Source organism: Gossypium hirsutum, chromosome A03 (genome assembly GCF_007990345.1).
Source record: "Gossypium hirsutum isolate 1008001.06 chromosome A03, Gossypium_hirsutum_v2.1, whole genome shotgun sequence".
Classification (NCBI taxonomy): domain Eukaryota; kingdom Viridiplantae; phylum Streptophyta; class Magnoliopsida; order Malvales; family Malvaceae; genus Gossypium; species Gossypium hirsutum.
In genome coordinates, this window is record NC_053426.1 from 25,688,279 (window position 1) to 25,705,642 (window position 17,364).

The 17,364-nt window shown below is 35.9% G+C and overlaps 1 protein-coding gene and 1 non-coding gene across 2 annotated transcripts; both read left to right on the plus strand.

Moving 5' to 3' along the window:
• Window positions 1–356: 356 nt before the first annotated feature.
• On the plus strand, window positions 357–941 carry LOC107887810 (uncharacterized). The gene has a single exon (XM_016812035.1). The coding sequence runs from the start codon at window positions 357–359 to the stop codon at window positions 939–941; it is 585 nt and encodes a 194-aa protein (XP_016667524.1).
• A 15,163-nt stretch (window positions 942–16,104) lies between these two features.
• LOC121226791 (small nucleolar RNA R71) lies at window positions 16,105–16,210 on the plus strand. The gene has a single exon (XR_005924466.1). It is a non-coding gene; the product is annotated as a small nucleolar RNA R71 (small nucleolar RNA).
• The last annotated feature ends 1,154 nt before the right edge of the window (window positions 16,211–17,364 follow it).

The window sequence follows — 17,364 nt, forward strand, 5'->3', positions numbered from 1 at the left end:
AGTATATGTTAAAGTGGATATTAATTTGTTAAATGTTACTGTAGCATCTCTTTACTCAGGTCTAGCAACCGGGCCGGGTAATGGGTGTTATAGTGGTATCAGAGCTATACTTTAGTCGATTCTTGAATTAAACGTATTGTGTTTTAAATCTATAAATTACATGGCATAATGTGATATTGATTGATCTAATCTAACCCTTGTTTTTCTTTTAGATTTGAAATATGTTGGCATCATCTAATTGTGTTGACACTAATGAAGTTAATAGTAATGTCTTGGTTAATAAATAAGAAGCAAGTTGTAGTTTACAATTTAAACAAATGTCTGAAAATGAAGTTTAAAGCATTTTCTTCAGTTTAATGGGTTCGTGGTTCATGGAATTTATGCGAACTGATCCTGTGGCTCAAAAACCTCTACCCCCTATTGTCCTTCTTATAGTACCTACACCTCTTCAAACAACCGAATTTAGTCTACGAACTCCGACTTATAAAACCCGAAAGTACAGTGCTGAAGAATTTAGAGGTAGATCAGATGATGATCTTGCTAAAGCTGAATATAGGTTCAAAAATATCCAGCGAGTCTTTTATGAACTAGCTTGTTCTCCTAATGATTATCCGAGGTGTGTTGTGTTGTTGCTTAAAGATGAAGCGTATAGTTGGTGGACCACGTTGATAGCTGTAGTATTGAGAGACAAAGTTACTTTGGATTTCTTCCAGTCAAAGTTTAAAAAGAAATATGTTAGCAAACGATACCTAGATCGGAAAAAGAAGGAATTTCTTGAATTAAATCAAGGAAATAAATCAGTAGTTGAATACCTGAGAGAGTTTGTACATCTCAGCAAGTATGCTCATGAAATTGTGTTGAACGAGGAAGAATTGTGCATCCATTTTGAAGATGGGTTGAACGATGAAATTAATATGATGATCAGAGGGACTGAGATATGAGAATTTTTCGTTTTATCTAGTCTTGCCTAAAAGATAGAAGCAATTTATTACCACAAAAAAACAAAGAGAAAGAAAGGCTCGAGAATTTGATAAAAGAGGTTTTTTCCAAGTCATTTTTTACTCCACCGACAAAGAAGACAAAGAAAGATGTTAGTCATTTTACTTCACCATCTAGGTTTTTTAGTAAAAAAATCGATGTGACATGATTTGAAGTCTCGGATTAAACCTGCTAACAACGTGGCTAGTGTTTGAAATGTTCCAATACCGGCATGTGAGCAATATGGAAAACCTCATGCTGGTAATGTAGGACTAGAAGAGGTGTGTCTTACAGATGTGGTTCGACAGATCACTTTGTGCAGAATTGTCCGAGATTAGTTGGTGACAATGAAGAAAAGAATGAAAAGTAATTGTCTACACCTTAGAAGAGTATATGTCCTGGTCAGAGTAGAAATACTGGAGCAAATCACAATGGGACTAAAGATACAGTTGTAAGATCAGAAGCTAGAGCATCTGTATGAGTTTACGCTATCCGAGCTAGAGAGGAAGCTACTGCACCTGATATTATTGCTGGTACATTCTATCTCTTTGATGTTACTGTGTATGCACCGATTGAACCTGGGTCAACTTATTCATATATTTGCATAACATTAGTAACATATAAGAATTTACCTGTTGAGTCAACTAAGTTTGATGTTCGAGTTCCTAATCCATTGGGTCAGAGTGTGTTAGTTAATTTAATATGTTAGAAGTGTCCATTGAGAATTTAGGGCTGTAACTTTCCTACCGATTTGATGTTGTTACACTTTTGTGAATTTGATATTATTTTGAAAATGTACTGGTTAACATTACATGATGTTGTGGTAAACTGTAGACTGAAACAAATTGATTTGATATGTTAGACGGGTGAAATGAGTACAGTTGCACATAAATTGATACATAAAGGTTGTGAGACATTTTTGGCCTATGACTTGATACTCGAGATTCGAAGTGTAGGCTTGCACATGTACTGATTGTGAATGAGATTACGAACATGTTTCCTGAAGAGTTACTGGGGTTGCTTCCAGAACGTGAAGTTGATTTTGTAATTGATCTAATGCATAGAACTCCTTTGATATCAGTCACACCGTATTGAATGGCACCAGCTGAGTTGAAAGAACTTAAAGCAAAGTTGCAAAAATTGTTAGACAGGGGTTTTATTTGGCAAGCGTATCTCCCTAGGGTGCTCCGGTGTTATTTGTGAGAAAAAAGATAGGTCATTGAGATTGTGTATTTATTACAGGTAGTTGAATAAGGTCACAATAAAGAATAAATATCCTTGCCTCGTATCGATGATTTTTTTGATCAGTTGAAAGGCGAAACAATGTTCTCCAAAATAGATCTTAGATTGGGATATTATTAGTTGCGAGTTAAATACGTCGACATGCCGAAAACTACTTTTCGAACTCGTTACAGATATTATGAATTTCTAGTGAAGCCATTCAGATTAACCAATGCCCCTGTTACTTTTATGGATCTGATGAATCGAGTTTTTCAACCTCATTTTGATAGATTTTTGGTTGTGTTTATTAATGATATACTGATCTATTCAAAAATAAAATCAAAACATGTTCAACATTTATGAATTGTTCTACAAATTTTGCGCAAGAAACAATTGTATGCAAAATTTAGTAAATGTGAATTCTGGCTCAGTGAGGTTGGATTTCTTGGTCATGTATTTCTGCGGATGGAATTCATGTTGATCTGGGAAAAATTTCTTCAATTGTTAATTGGAAGGCCTCGAAAAATATTTCTGATGTATATAGTTTCCTGGGCTTAGCTGGTTATTATCGTTAATTTGTTAAGAATATTTCAATGATTGCTTTAGTGATGACCAAGTTGATATAGAAAAATGTTGAGTTTATTTGGTCAGATCAATGCCAGCAGAGTTTTGATCAGCTAAAAAATATATTGACGGAAGCTCCTATACTGAATCAGCTTGAACCTAGGAAAGAGTATGTTATTTTTAGTGATGCGTTGCTTAATGGATTAGGTTGTGTACTAATCCAAGTTGGAAAATTAATAGCATATGCTTCTCGACAATTAAAGCCACATAAGAGAAATCACTTGACTCACGATTTAGAATTGGCAATGGTGAAATTACATGTATGGTGAGAGATGATATGTTTACTGGTCACAAAATCTTGAAATATTTGATGACTAAAAAAGAATTGAATTTAAGGCAACGACGATGGCTCGATGTTGAAATATTATGATTTAGTTATTGATTATCATCCGGGGAAAGCTAATGTGGTTGCAGACGCACTTAGTTGAAAATCTATCATTGTTTTCTTTGAGAGCGTTGGACGCTCAATTGACTTAGAATCATGATGGTTCACTTTTAGCTAAATTGAAAATTAGACCAGTGTTTCTTCAACAAATTCGGGAGATGCAAAATGATGACCTAAAATTATTAGCTAAATGAGAACAGATTCAGAGTGATCAGTCTGCAGAATTCAGGGTTAATTCTGATGGTACAATGTGTTTTCGCAACAGATTGTGTGTTTCGAATAATACTTTATTCATCCTAGTCGTACTAAAATGTTTAATGATTTGAAATAGATATATTGTTGGTCAAGAATGAAATGAGATATTTCATAGTTTGTGGCAAAATATTTGGTTTGTTAGCAAGTGAAAGGTGAGCGTCAGGTTTCTTCTGGGTTATTATAGCCTATTATGATTCTCAAGTTGAAATGGAAGCGAGTTACGATGGATTTTGTTTCGGGGTTGCCTGTGACATCGAGGAAGAAAGATTCGATATGGGTTATTATTAACAAATTGAAAAAATCAACTCATTTTATTTCGGTTAGAATCAATTATTCACTTGAAAGATTAGCTGAGTTGTATGTATCCGAGATCATTAGATTGCATAAAGTATTGGTATCTATTATCTCTGATCGAGACCCAAGATTCACCTTTATATTTTAGGGTAAACTTCACGAGGCGTTGTGCATTAAACTCAATTTTAGTATAGCATTTCATCCACAGATTGACGGATAATCAAAACAGGTAATACAAGTGTTGGAATACATGTTACGGTGTTGTATTCACAAGTTTGAAGGTAGCTAGGAGAAATGTTTGTTGTTAACTAAATTCGCTCAGAATAAAAGCTATCATTATAGTATTAAAAGGGCACCATTTGAAGCTTTATATGGACGGAAATGTAGAACACTACTATATTGGTCTAAGTTGAGTGAATCAAAGTTAATTAGAATTGATTTAATTAGTGAAACTGAAGACAAATTTTGATTTATTCATGATTTGCTAAAAGCCGCATTAGATTGTAAGAAATCATACCCAGTTTGAAAAGAAAAGATATAGAATTTGTTGTTGGTGATCAAGTGTTTTTGAAAGTTTCACTGTGGAAAAAGGTGTTATGATTCGACAAAAATGGGAAATTAAGTTGGAGGTTTATCGGGCCATATGAGATTAGTGAAAGAATCAGCCCTGTAGCTTATAGAGTGGATTTACTTCTAAACTTGAAAAGATTCACAATGCTTTCCATGTTTCGATGCTGAAACAGTATAAATCTGATCCTTCAAATGTGATTACTTCCAGTGAAATTGAATTACAGCCATATTTTTTGTATTTTGAAGAGCTTATAAGAATTTTAGCTCGTGAGGTAAAAGAACTTCAGAAAAAATGAGTACCATTAGTAAAAGTTCTATGGCATCGACACGGTATTGAGAAAGCCACCTAGGAAATCGAAGAATCTATGAAATCACAATATTCGAATTTATTTTCAAATAACAATTTCGAGAAGAAATTTATTAATGGAGGAAAGTTGTAACAAACCGTTTTTCAGTGGTGTCACAGTTCTGACATGTCAGTTTGTAAATATTAATTATTTAATATTTATGAAATTATATGTGTCGTATTGAATTTTGGTTAAGAAATTTTAACGTTTAGATAGTTAATTAACTGAAAAGGATTAAATTGTAAAAGTTAGTTACTATTAGTTATAAGTACTAAGTGGCTTTGTAAATGAAAATTAATGGACTTAAATGGTAAATATACCATGTAGTTAGATATAGTGGACGGTTAAAATGGTGAATTAGTCTGAAATTTGGATATTTATTGACGGGTAAATTGGTAAATAGATAATAAAACCTAAATTAAGTAAAAACAAATGGTCATCTTCCTCACTTTTACTTTGTGAAACCAAAACACCATATAAATACTAAAGAAGCTTTCGTCTTTGACTTAGCTCACTTGCATGGTAAGTATTTTTCACTCGTTTTTCAAAAATTTTATGTTTTTGAGATCGTTTTAGCTCTATCTAGATAAACCAGGGGTTAATTTGTGAAACTGTTAAATATTTTGGAAGATGTCATTGATGAATTTGATGTATTTTTGAAGTTTAATGGTAGAATCTGATGCTTGGGTGTTAAATAGACATTTTGCTAAGTGATTTTGTATGATTTTTTAGTTTAGGTATTTAATTGAAATAATTAAAATAACCATAGTTTTCTTGTGAAATTTCAGCATGGGTGGAGTGATTAAGGATGTATGCAACAGCTCGATTTTGGGCCTAGTCAGAATAGTGGTTTCGAGACCACAAATCTGAGTTTGAGAAATTATTTTAATGTTATTTTATGTGTTATAGCATGATTATATGGATGTTTGAAAATTTTGGTGAATTAATTTAAGCTATTGCATGCTTAATTTTGAAAACCGGACTAAATCGCATAAAGTTTTTTGTTCGATTAGCTAAATGTGTTAATTAGCTATGAAACGTTAAAATAGAGGTTCTTATTAAGAAAATAGGAAAACATTAATGTGGTGGCTGGATATGGAGTCAAAAATCATGAAGAGTCAATGGTTAGTTGGCATTAGGTGACAAAATTTAACTAATGAAAAAAAAATAAAAAAGCCTAGTTATCATCTTTTTTTTCCCATCTTCTTCTCTCCACCGATTTTCTCTAATAAAAATGGCCATGGGAGCTTGAAATTTTCGGCAAATTTAGACCCTTGCAAGTAAGTGATTTTGATGGTCATTTTTGTTGATTTTTATGTTTTTGGAACCCTTATAACTTAATCTAGCTAATAAGGGAACTATTTTGCAAAATGGTTGAAAGTATAGGGTTTTTCTATGAGAATATTCATGTTGTTTGCTGCATTTTTATGGAAGAAAATGAATATTGGTTGTTAAATAAACAATTTTTGTTAAATGATTTTCATGAAAACACCTAAAATGGGACATTTTGTAAAAGTTGTAAAATATGTGGTAAATGTGTGAAATAGTGGAAAAGTGGGCTTCTCTAAGCATGAAAAAGGTTCGGCTATGCATGGGTAGTAGAGCAATTGAACACATTTCATTTTACGAGTCCAAGGGCAAAAGTGTAAATATGACAAGTATAGGGGTAAAAATGTAATTTTACCAAAAATGTGAAGTTGGGCTAATTTGAGTAGCATGATGAATAAATAAATTAAATGTGTTGTTATAGATCAAGGAAGATAAAATTAGGAATTAGATCGGGAAAAGCAAGATAATCGAGTAATTGACTTATTTCGTCATTTCATACCTAGGTAAGTTCGATGTTAATAAGCATTAAATTTGATATGTTTAGATGCTTAATCGATATCATGTATTATTTCGTATATTATTATTGGATCATGAATAATATAAAAATACTAGATCGTACTGAAGATAAAATTAAGAGAAATGCAGGGTTGAGTATGATCGAATTACGACATGTTATGAATTGACGGTAAAGACCATGGTTGGACCATGGCAATATGTGTAACCGTGTAAGACCATTTCTGGGATATGGCATCGACATTGTTATGTGATCTCGTATAAGACAAATTCTAGGACATGGCATTGGCATTGTTATGTGAGCCAGTGTAAGACCATGTCTCGGACTTGGCATTGGCATGAGGCATCATGTAAGACCATAGCTGGGCTGTTGACATCGATATGAGATTTCCATGTAAGACCATGTCTGGGACATGGCATTGGTACGATACGTCATGTATGAGTTGTCCCGAGTATCCTTAGTATCCCAAGAGGTTCAACGGGTAAATCCAAAGATTATGTCAAAGAAATGACAAGGTATGATCATGTTGAAAGGGTACAGGCAGTACGTAAAATTCATGAGTAATGAATTCGATGTATATAGGACATTTGGTAAGAATGTAAATGAGTAAGTCCTACCTATGAAAATGATCTTGTGATGACCTTGTGATTATAAGTCTATACTTATGATGTATAAATATGTGGTAAATTTGATTGATGATCATGTGTGAGGCTTTTAGGCCAAATTAAATTGAGACATTATAAGTTTAAGTTTTGTTGTTGATGTGTAGGTTAAATTGGCCAATGAATGATAAGTAAATATTTGATAATGACTAGCTATTGGAATGGCTAGTTAAGGATATGCTTTGGTGTTATGTATGATTAAATGGATGTTAATACAAAGAAATCATGAAAGAGTAAAGTTAGCAGTAAAACAGTTCTGGACAGGAGCAATTGTATAACTTTGAAAAATCACCAAAAATTGTGGAAATAGAATTAGAGGTTGAATAAGAAATTAAATTAAATGTTATTGAGCCTAGTTTCACATAGAAGAAACATTATAAGTAAAAGAATTTCATATTATGAAATGTTTTGAATTTTTGTGGGACAGGGTCAGGAGGAATTCAGAATCCCCTATTTTGACTTTGGAAAATCATTAAAAATAGTGTAAAAATAATTACAAGTTATAATTTATATATTTTTAATTATTAATGAATATATTTTCAAGAGAATCAAATGAGAACATCATCCGAGTCCTGTACGAGAAGATAATTAATTTTTAGTGAAGAAGGGTCGAAACTGTCAAATAGCAGAGCAGGGACGACTCTAAAGAATAAACTGTACTTATTGGATAGACAAAAAATTCTGAAAAATTTATGGTAATAATATATATGAGTCTAGTTTCAGGAAAAATTAGCAGAACTTAATTTGGAGTTCCATAGCTCAAGATATAAATAATTTAGTGACTATAACTCTCGTAGACAGCTTGATATGAACATAAGTAAATAGTGGAACTTTGTGCAATTATGATTGCATTATCTTGAGAACATATTATGAAGATTGTTAAAAGCATGTTAATAAATTGTTTATTTTTTACATACCTACTTGCTAAGCTATATGCTTACTCTCTCTTCCTTCCCTTTTTCCTATAGTGTCACATATGCTAGCTCGAGTTGGAGGTCGTCGAAGATCCTATCACACTAACAGGCTATTGATGGGTATCAATGATTTTCTAGCATTTTAAGTGCATGTCATATATAGGGATTTGGTTAATGTGTACATGATATTATGAGTTGGCCTAGAATATTGGCCTGTGCTAATTGAAGGTCATTGTTGTATATGGCCATTTAGTGTGGCCAATATTTGCAATATTATAAGTCTATGATGAAGCATTACATGGATGTGCATGCTTTTTTGGGTTGGATGAGTGAATGTGTGATAATTATGTGTGGCAAATACTAAAGTGAATGGTTGAGTAAGTTACATGTTATAATTAGTTAAGTGTGTTAGTGGTTGTGCATGATGAATGTGATTTATAAATAGTGTGTTGATCGCGTGATTCATAACAAGTAATAAATATTTATAATGAAGATCAAACCTAGACTAATTATTATCACGACAAAAAGGCAAGCGCACCTATCGAACAGTAGTATAGTAATGACAAGACCGGGATATTGTACCCAAGGGAACCAAAAGTACTAGTAATAACTATCTTTTTATTATTTAACCTAGAAATAAAGAGAGGTTGTTTATTAAACTAATTAACTAAACTAATTAACTAATCAAACTAAAGCAAAAAGAAAATTTGGAAAAAATACTTGAAGAAAATTAATTGATAAAGACGACACCCAAGGAGGAATCCACCTAGATTTCACTTGTTATCTGACTCTAAACCAGACGATTTATTCACTTGACTTGATCCGTGATACTCCCTAACCTATATTATTATCTCTTTCGAGACTAATAACGTCTAACCCTCAGTTGAATTAATTGAAATCTCTTTCTCAATTAAAACCCCTAGGGAAGCAGTAAATCCATGGACCCCCATATTAGGTTTCACCCTAATCTGGCAAAATCTCATAACCTTATTTCTAGGCATTCGATCAACTCCGCTTAATTATGCCAAATCTACTCTTAGACAGGGACTTTTGCTCCTCTGCATAAGCACATCAAATCATGAATCAATACCCGAAATATTAACTCAAGCATTAAGAACACATAATTAAGAACAAATCAAGTATTTATCATACAGTTCAGATAATAATAACAAGATCCACCATAGGTTTCAATCCCCTTAGGTATCTAAGGGGTTTAGCTCATAATAAAATAAGAGTACATCTCAAAAGTATGAAAATAACAAAACATAAAGAAAACTCTAAAACCCCTGAAAGAATTCTGAGAGAGATCTTCAGTCTTGGATTAGCTCCGGCTTTTGGGATGGATCGTCTGGCTTCCTTCAAGTAATTCTCGGTGTATGGTTTTGTACTCTAGAAAAATTCTAGAGGGAGGCCCCTTTCTAAGTCATACTTAGGGTGTTTATATAGGCTTTGGATTGGATTTCTTCCTCCTTAAGTATCCTTTTCCGTGTAAAATACAACTTCTTAAAAAAGGGACATGCCTATGTGCCACGGCCGTGTGACGTGATTTCCAGGCCTTGTTCGATTCGTTAAATTACACATGGCCGTGTGGGTCAATGGCCAGGCCGTGTGAATCGTGAAAGCCTTGATCGACAACCTCGAAAGAAACGGGCGTGTGAGCTGCCCGTGTGGCAAGGCTTAGGCTGTGTCATCTTCTGGATTTGGTCCGTTTTATCCTTTTTTGGCTCCTTTTGACTCTTGGTGCTCTCCTAAGTACAAAACATGAAATAACTGGATTAAGAGCACCAAAATCCAGAAATCTAGTAATAAACATCCATAAATATGCTAAGTATTTGGGGTAAAAATATGTATAATTTGGCATTTATCAAATACCCCCACTCTTAAGCATTTGCTTGTCCTCAAGCAAAACTCTCATTTACTGCTAGAATTCATTCCTTTCAATCACATAATTATCACTAATAATGTTACAAATTATTCCATGGAAAATCATGGGTAATCTCCTTCCTCTAAGTAATTAACTTTAGTCCTAAATATACAAGAGATGACATCCTCACTAAAGATCTACTCAAATCAATCAAAGTGTTTAAGGTTCAAGATTAAGCATTCGATTGTCTAACATGAGAAGTTATTACCATAGGCTTGCATGAAAATAAAATCTCCACCACTTGTAAATGATATGATACGCAAATCAAAAGGTTTTTGTATGGTTGTAACGGGGTTTAGGTTACGGGTATGGATACAAGTTGAAAAGAAAAAGGTTAGAATCGAGATAATTTCAATATATTACCCCACTATCAAAAACTTAATTACTGAATCACAAACAAATATCTAGAACTATATTACATGAGCTCTTTTTTTTTCATGACAACTTTAGCTTGCTGAGGATTACAATAATAATACCGGGTTTTTTTAGGAACAAATCAAGTTTATACAATATAGAAATCATACTTCATGATTCAGTAACAAAAAATGGTGAACATAGTGAGGTAACAATATTAAATTTAATCTCGATAAAAAAGTAAATTAAGTAAGAGGATTTCAACAATAATGGGTTAATGGGTTAATGATGAGGGTTACTCAATAAAAAGGGTTAGTAGGCTCAAGGGGGTTCACTAAGGGTTTAATTATGTGGGACGGCCTTTTATGGAGTAATTGGGTTAAATCCTAAGTGCCTTTATCATCTCAGTATATCAAATCATACGTGTGATCTCGACATGTATAATTGAAGCATGTTCTAGAATAACAGTTCAATGTTGACATACTCAAACTACAAAAGAAGTGAGCAAGAAAGAAAGCTATATGCTCAAAAGGCTAAAAAATCTCACCAAAAATTTGGGTTTTTGATGTCATTCCTGTATACTTAAGATTTCAAGATAATACCTCAATTTAGGAAAATAATCAAAAAATTTTAGTTCTCAAAATATCAACTTATCATGCTCGATTCTCTAATGTCCTATAATCAAATAATCATACATAATTCCCATGGTCTAATTCATAACATATCAACAATAATTATAGATCAATCAAAATTCATTCGATTAATATTATGAGAAAATCATTTAAGCACAAGACCAAAATTCAGGGATTTGAGAATAATGCAAAAAGTTAGGCAGCATGTTCATGTTCACCCCCCACACTTAAGATGTACATTTTCCTTAATATACAAAGATAGAATATTTAAAATAGAGAAAATCATAAGAGGGAAAGAGGTGAAACTCCCTGATTTCTGGATGCGGAGCTTGATTCTGAGGCTGGAGTGTTTAGGGAAAGTGGTAGATGCCACTGTTTGTTGCTAGATGAAAAAATTGGGTCATTGAACATGGCACTCGTGAGGTATTATTCCCTATTTGTTTCCTCATTCCGTAAGATATTTCTACTAGCTTTGCTTAGAAGTCTGTAGAATCATGAAGAGCTTATTAAGAGTGGTGTGGAAGAGAGCGTAGTGGGATTACTTGTTAGAAATACCAAAAAAATGAAGAAAGTAAAATTTACTAATATAGATATGTCTTTCAAAAGAAAATAATAAAATTGAAATGAAAATAAAAAATAAAAATAAAAATAAAAAGATAGGAGGATTCAATGATCCTCGTCAGTGGGGCCCTCATGTGGTGGCGCTGGAGCGGCAATGTGAAAGTGCTGGCACAGCTGCTGCATCATGGCCTGCATGTCTTCCATCTGTCTATCATGTCGCCGATCTCGCTCGTGAATCATCTCGAACTGTGTGGTGCAATACTGCTCGAAGTGAGCGAGTAGGTCGGATAGGTGTGCCAATGAAGCAGCCGCATGAACTGGTCGCTCCCTAGGTGGCGTGGTAGAAGGCTCTCGTGCTATGGGGGGACATCATCAGGAATGTCCTCAAGATCCTCCTCATCAATGGCATGAGTGAGACGGTACTGAGGAGGATCGTTCCCACATTGGCGCTCGATCATCCTCATGTGTAACATAGTTGGATGCCCTGTGGGGACATCTGACCTATCAGTGTAAGCGCTGATGACTGGGCCACGGTGTCGAGGAGGCTGAAGTGTCTAGCGAGGCGCGTCACGTAGGGGCCGATTGAGATTACTTCCTTTTGATGTCACTCGGTCTAATGGCGAATGGCGAAAGTTATGAAGTATGCCAAGTCAGTCACGTGTGCATTCGCCATGCACCATAAATAGTAGGCGTCGTGGGTGTTGACGACACCGGTGCTCTCTCTCCTTCTGGTCAAGATGTGTGCCAATATGGCATGGAGATAGCGTAGGGAAAGGGCGAGAGCTGAGGCCTTCGAGCGGCTGGGGTCGTAGGTGGAAGAGAGTGGTGCCAAAGCCTACAAGCACAAGGAGGGAGAAATGTGGATGTTGCGTGATAGTGCATTCATGTCCTCTCCCTCTATAAACTCATCGGTGTAAAGTCCCAGAGCGACTCCAAACTCTGGGACACTCATTGCATGAACTAGACCGCCTAATTAGAATTGAATGGTGCCGGGGTCATCGTTGTTCGTCATCACCACCTGTAGATGAAAAGTAGAGCATAATTCTAAAGTTAGCTCTAAATAAGTGGGTTTAGTAATAGCGAAGAACCGTTCCCATGGGTCTGTGGACAGGAGGGCACGAATGGCATCAGCTAGCTGGACTTGCTCCACGGTAGCCCAATTGATGCAATGTTCTGTAGTGAGGGGTCGCATGCGTAGTATCTAAAATAGCTCCTCCTACGAAGCTTGCTGAAACTCAATGAACGGGTGTCGAAGTTTAGCTGTAGCACGTACCGAGGAAGAACCCGGTCCGCTACGTCTTTTTGAGGATGGGACCGCGACCTTCTTGCCTCTCGATGATGACATAATGTATCTAAAAATGTATGAGCATTGATATAATCTTATGACAGTAGTTCCAAGATGTTTTAACATTTAACGATATCAAACGAGAGGTGAAAAATTTATATGACTATTCAGAAACATTTACTGGAATCAAAGATGCATCAGCAGTTAAGCAAGAATCATAAAACTAGTATATGCTATTTAGTAGCTTTAATAGTTCAAATATAGAAAATACTAAAGCAAATTCCTAAATTATTCAGAACAAATTGGTAACAGTAACAATATCTATGTCAGGCATAAAGAATACCAATGTAGCAACACAGATTGCAAAAACAAGGGTGAGAAAGTGAACCAAAAGCTACTGTAGGCTGGCGCACGGGCATGTTGGTGGCGAGCACGGGTGTGTGGCATGGGGGTACAATCGTGTGGAGGAAAAATAGAGCGAAAAGAGAGGGGAAAGTGAGGATTAATGCAGGGGGTGGATTTTAGGATGGTTTGGGGGTTGGGGAAGTGAGAATCTGGGGAATGGTGGCCAGAATAGGTATTAGGGAGTGGAGAAGAGGAGATTTCGGCTAGGGTTTTGAAAGGGGGAAGAAGATGAACAGTGGTTTGCTTATATAGGGGAGGGCCACACGGCCTAGGGCCACGCCCGTGTACTCTGAAGGTGAGCCCGTGTTTTTTGAATTTTATGATTTAGGTCGTGCCCGGCTACTATCCCACGCCCGTGTGTCTTGGGCGTGTGTGGCACACGGCCATGTCGCTCGGTCGTGCCTAGCTTTGTTCGCTTCTCCCACGCCTATGTGTTAGGGTACCACGCCCGTGTATTGTTGTCCATGGCTTAACGGCACGGGCGTGTTTCACGCCCGTGTCGAAGAAACAGAATTGAGCCTTGCCCTTGGCAGGCCCGTGTTTTTCCATTCCCACGCCCGTGTTCACATATCAAGTTCACCCACAACCATGTTGCATGCCCATGGGGATTTATCGCATCCCGTGTTTTAGGGAAATCATGTCCTGCTTCCACACGGCCGTATCGCACGGCCGTGTCTCTTCCCCTGCTTGTCTACAGCTTTAGGCACGCTCGTGTGCCTGGCCGTGTGTGCTGAAAAACTTTGCAATTCAAAGATAAAGTTAATGATTCAAAGTGTTAGAAATTAAAAATAAAAAAATCAGAATATGTTAGTGCTCGGGTTGCCTCCCGAAAAGTGCTTATTTATAGTCTGAGCTCAACTTACCTCTCCGGTTGAAAAATCATGGTGGTTCAAGGAGTTCGTACTCCTCATTCCTGTTATCAGTCCTGACAAAATAAGGTTTTAATCGGGTGTTGTTTACCTTAAAAGAGCCAAACTTGGGATGACTTACTTCTACTGTACCGAATGGAAAAATACTGAGTATAATAAGAGGGATCTCCTCATTCGGTGTGGTAGTGACAATATGGGGATCTGCAGCATCTAATAAGACCTTATCACCAACCTTAACTTGATTCGGAGAGGTATCAAACTCCTTCTAGCGTAATTTCAGTTTATCGTGTGTTCTTGGTTTATGTACTCGCCATTCATTTAGCTCCTCTATTTGCAGCCTTCATTCTTTATGAATAGATCCTTTACTATTTTTTGAGAGTGGATCATGTATTTCCTTCAGACTTATTTCCTGCAAAGTGGGTTGTGTCATGTGGTCAGTTTTAATAGAATGGTTTAGACGATCACCTTCAATTTCCAATGTGTTGTCAAAATTGCGAGCTTGAAGGGTGAGTGTTTCGTCTCCTATGCGAAGCGTGAGCTCACTTGTGCCAACATCAATAATTGTTTTATCAGTTGCTAAAAAGGGCCTCCCTAAAATCAAAGGGGTGTTATTATCCTCCTCTATGTCTAGAACAACGAAATCAACGGGGAATATGAACTTATCTACTTTCACTAGTACATCTTCAATAATACCCCTAGGAAATCTTATAGTTTTATCTGCCAATTGAATGCTCATCCTAGTTTGTTTAGGTTTCCCAAGACCTAGTTGCTTAAACATTTTGTAAGGCATGACGTTAATACTAGCCCCTAAATCAGCTAATGCATGACTTATATCTAAATTACCAATTAAGCAAGGAATTGTAAAACTCCCTGGATCTTTCAATTTGTGGGGTAGCTTATTTTGTAGAATAGATGACCAGACTGCGTTTAGCTCCACATGCGACGCTTCGTCCAACTTCTGCTTATTTACTAAAAGCTCTTTTAAAAAATTTATTGCATTCGGCATCAACGACAGAGCTTCAATAAACGGTAAGTTAATATGTAATTTTTTCAAAAGTTTAAAGAATTTACCGATTTGTTCGTCTGACCGGTCTTTCCTTGTCGCGTTAGGATATGGGACACGAGGTTGATATTCTTCATTCACCGTTTTGTTATGACTTACCTCACTTTTACCTTTGCTCACCTCAGTTTCTTGCATCAATTCTGGCTCAGGCGCAATGAATCCTTCCTTATCTTGAGTACAAATTGCGTTGAGGTGTTCCCTTGGATTAGGTTCAGTATTACTTGGTAAGCTCCTTGTGGTCGTTCGGAGATTAGTTTGGATAGCTGGCCTATCTGAGTTTCGAGACCTTAGATCGATGTTTTTTGATTCTTAAGTGCTGTCTCGGTATTTTGGAAACGGGTTTCTGATACCGAGATGAATTTAGAGAGCATCTCTTCAAGGTTCGGTTTCTTCTCTTGTTGATACGGTGGTTGTTGAAAACCCTGAGGATTTTGTGGCTTTTGATTTCCTGGACCGCCCCAGGAGAAATTTGGGTGGTTCCTCCAACCTGCATTATAAGTATTACTGTATGGGTTATTTTGAGATCTAAAGTTATTGTTACCCATATAGTTGACTTGTTCCTCTTCGGTTGTAGGATTGAAGGATTGATATTCTGTATGCACAGCTCCTCTACTTGAGTCACATCTCATTACTGGATGTACTTGCGTAGAACCAAATAAACCATCAATCTTTTTATTGAGAAGTTCTACCTAATTTGATAGCATAGTAACTGAGTCGACGTTATAAACGCTGGCTATTTTTGTTGGCTTAGTCCTCATGACTTGCCACTAATAATTATTCAGTGACATTTCTTCAATGAATTCATAAGCCTTTTCAGGTGTTTTGTTGTTGATGGTTCCTCCAGCAGCTGCGTCAATCATCTGTCTTGTTGAGGGATTCACACCATTGTAAAATGTTTGAACTTGCAGCCATAGAGGTAACCCATGGTGAGGGCACCTTCGCAATAGATCCTTGTATCTCTCCCATGCATCGTAAAGTGTTTGTAAGCCCATCTGCACAAAAGAAGAAATATCATTATGTAGCTTAGTCATTTTAGCCGACAGAAAATATTTTAGTAGAAATTTTTCGGTCATTTGTTCCCATGTAGTGATTGACCCTCGTGGTAACGAGTTCAACCACTGTTTAGCTTTGTTTCTTAGTGAAAAAGGGAACAACCGAAGGCGAATGGCATCATCAAAAACACCATTAATTTTGAAAGTGTCGCAAAACTCTAGAAAATTCACCAAGTGAGTGTTGGGATCCTCATCTTGCAAACCATCAAACTGAACAAACTGCTGTACCATCTAAATGGTGTTAGGTTTCAGTTCGAAATTGTTTGCAGCAATAGCAGGTCTAACTATACTAGATTCAGTTCCTGTTAAAGAAGGTTTAGCATAGTCATACATATTACGTGGAGCAGGATTTTGATTGGCCGCAATTGTAGGAGGTAGCTGATTGCCTTGGTTTTTAGCCATTTCTTCGATTGGGGGTTGAGTATCATCTTCTTGCTCATTCTTCGTGTATCTTAAGCTGTGCCTTATTTCTTTTTGGTTTTTGCAAACTGTGCGATCGATTTCTTCATCAAAAAGTAATGGTCCCGACGGGTTTCTTCTAGTCATAAACTATGAAAACCTACCAAGAGAAAGAAAAAGTAAATTAATAAATAATAAAAAATTAAATTAAATTTCAAGAAAAATAAATGGCTAAAGTAATAAAAATTGAGTGTTCCTAATATTTTAGTTCCTCGGCAACAGCGCAAAAAACTTGATCGCGTGATTCGTAATAAGTAATAAATATTTATAATGAAGATCAAACCTAGACTAACTATTATCACGACAAAAAGGCAAGCACACCTATCAAACAATAGTATAGTAATGGCAAGATCGAGATATCATACCCAAGGGAACGAAAAGTACTAGTAATAACTATCTTTTTATTATTTAACCTAGAAATAAAGAGGGGTTGTTTATTAAACTAATTAACTAAACTAATTAACTAATTAAACTAAAGCAAAGAGAAAATTTGGAAAAAGACTTGAAGAAAATTAATTGATAAAGACGACACCCAAGGAGAAATCCATCTAGATTTCACTTGTTATCTGACTCTGAACCAGACGATTTATTCACTTGACTTGATCCGAGAGACTCCCTAACCTATATTATTATCTCTTTCGATACTAAAAACGTCTAACCCTCAGTT

Bases quoted from the DNA above. Each gene is read 5' to 3' on its own strand.
- LOC107887810 (XM_016812035.1), top strand. From the start codon at position 357: ATGGGTTCGTGGTTCATGGAATTTATGCGAACTGATCCTGTGGCTCAA.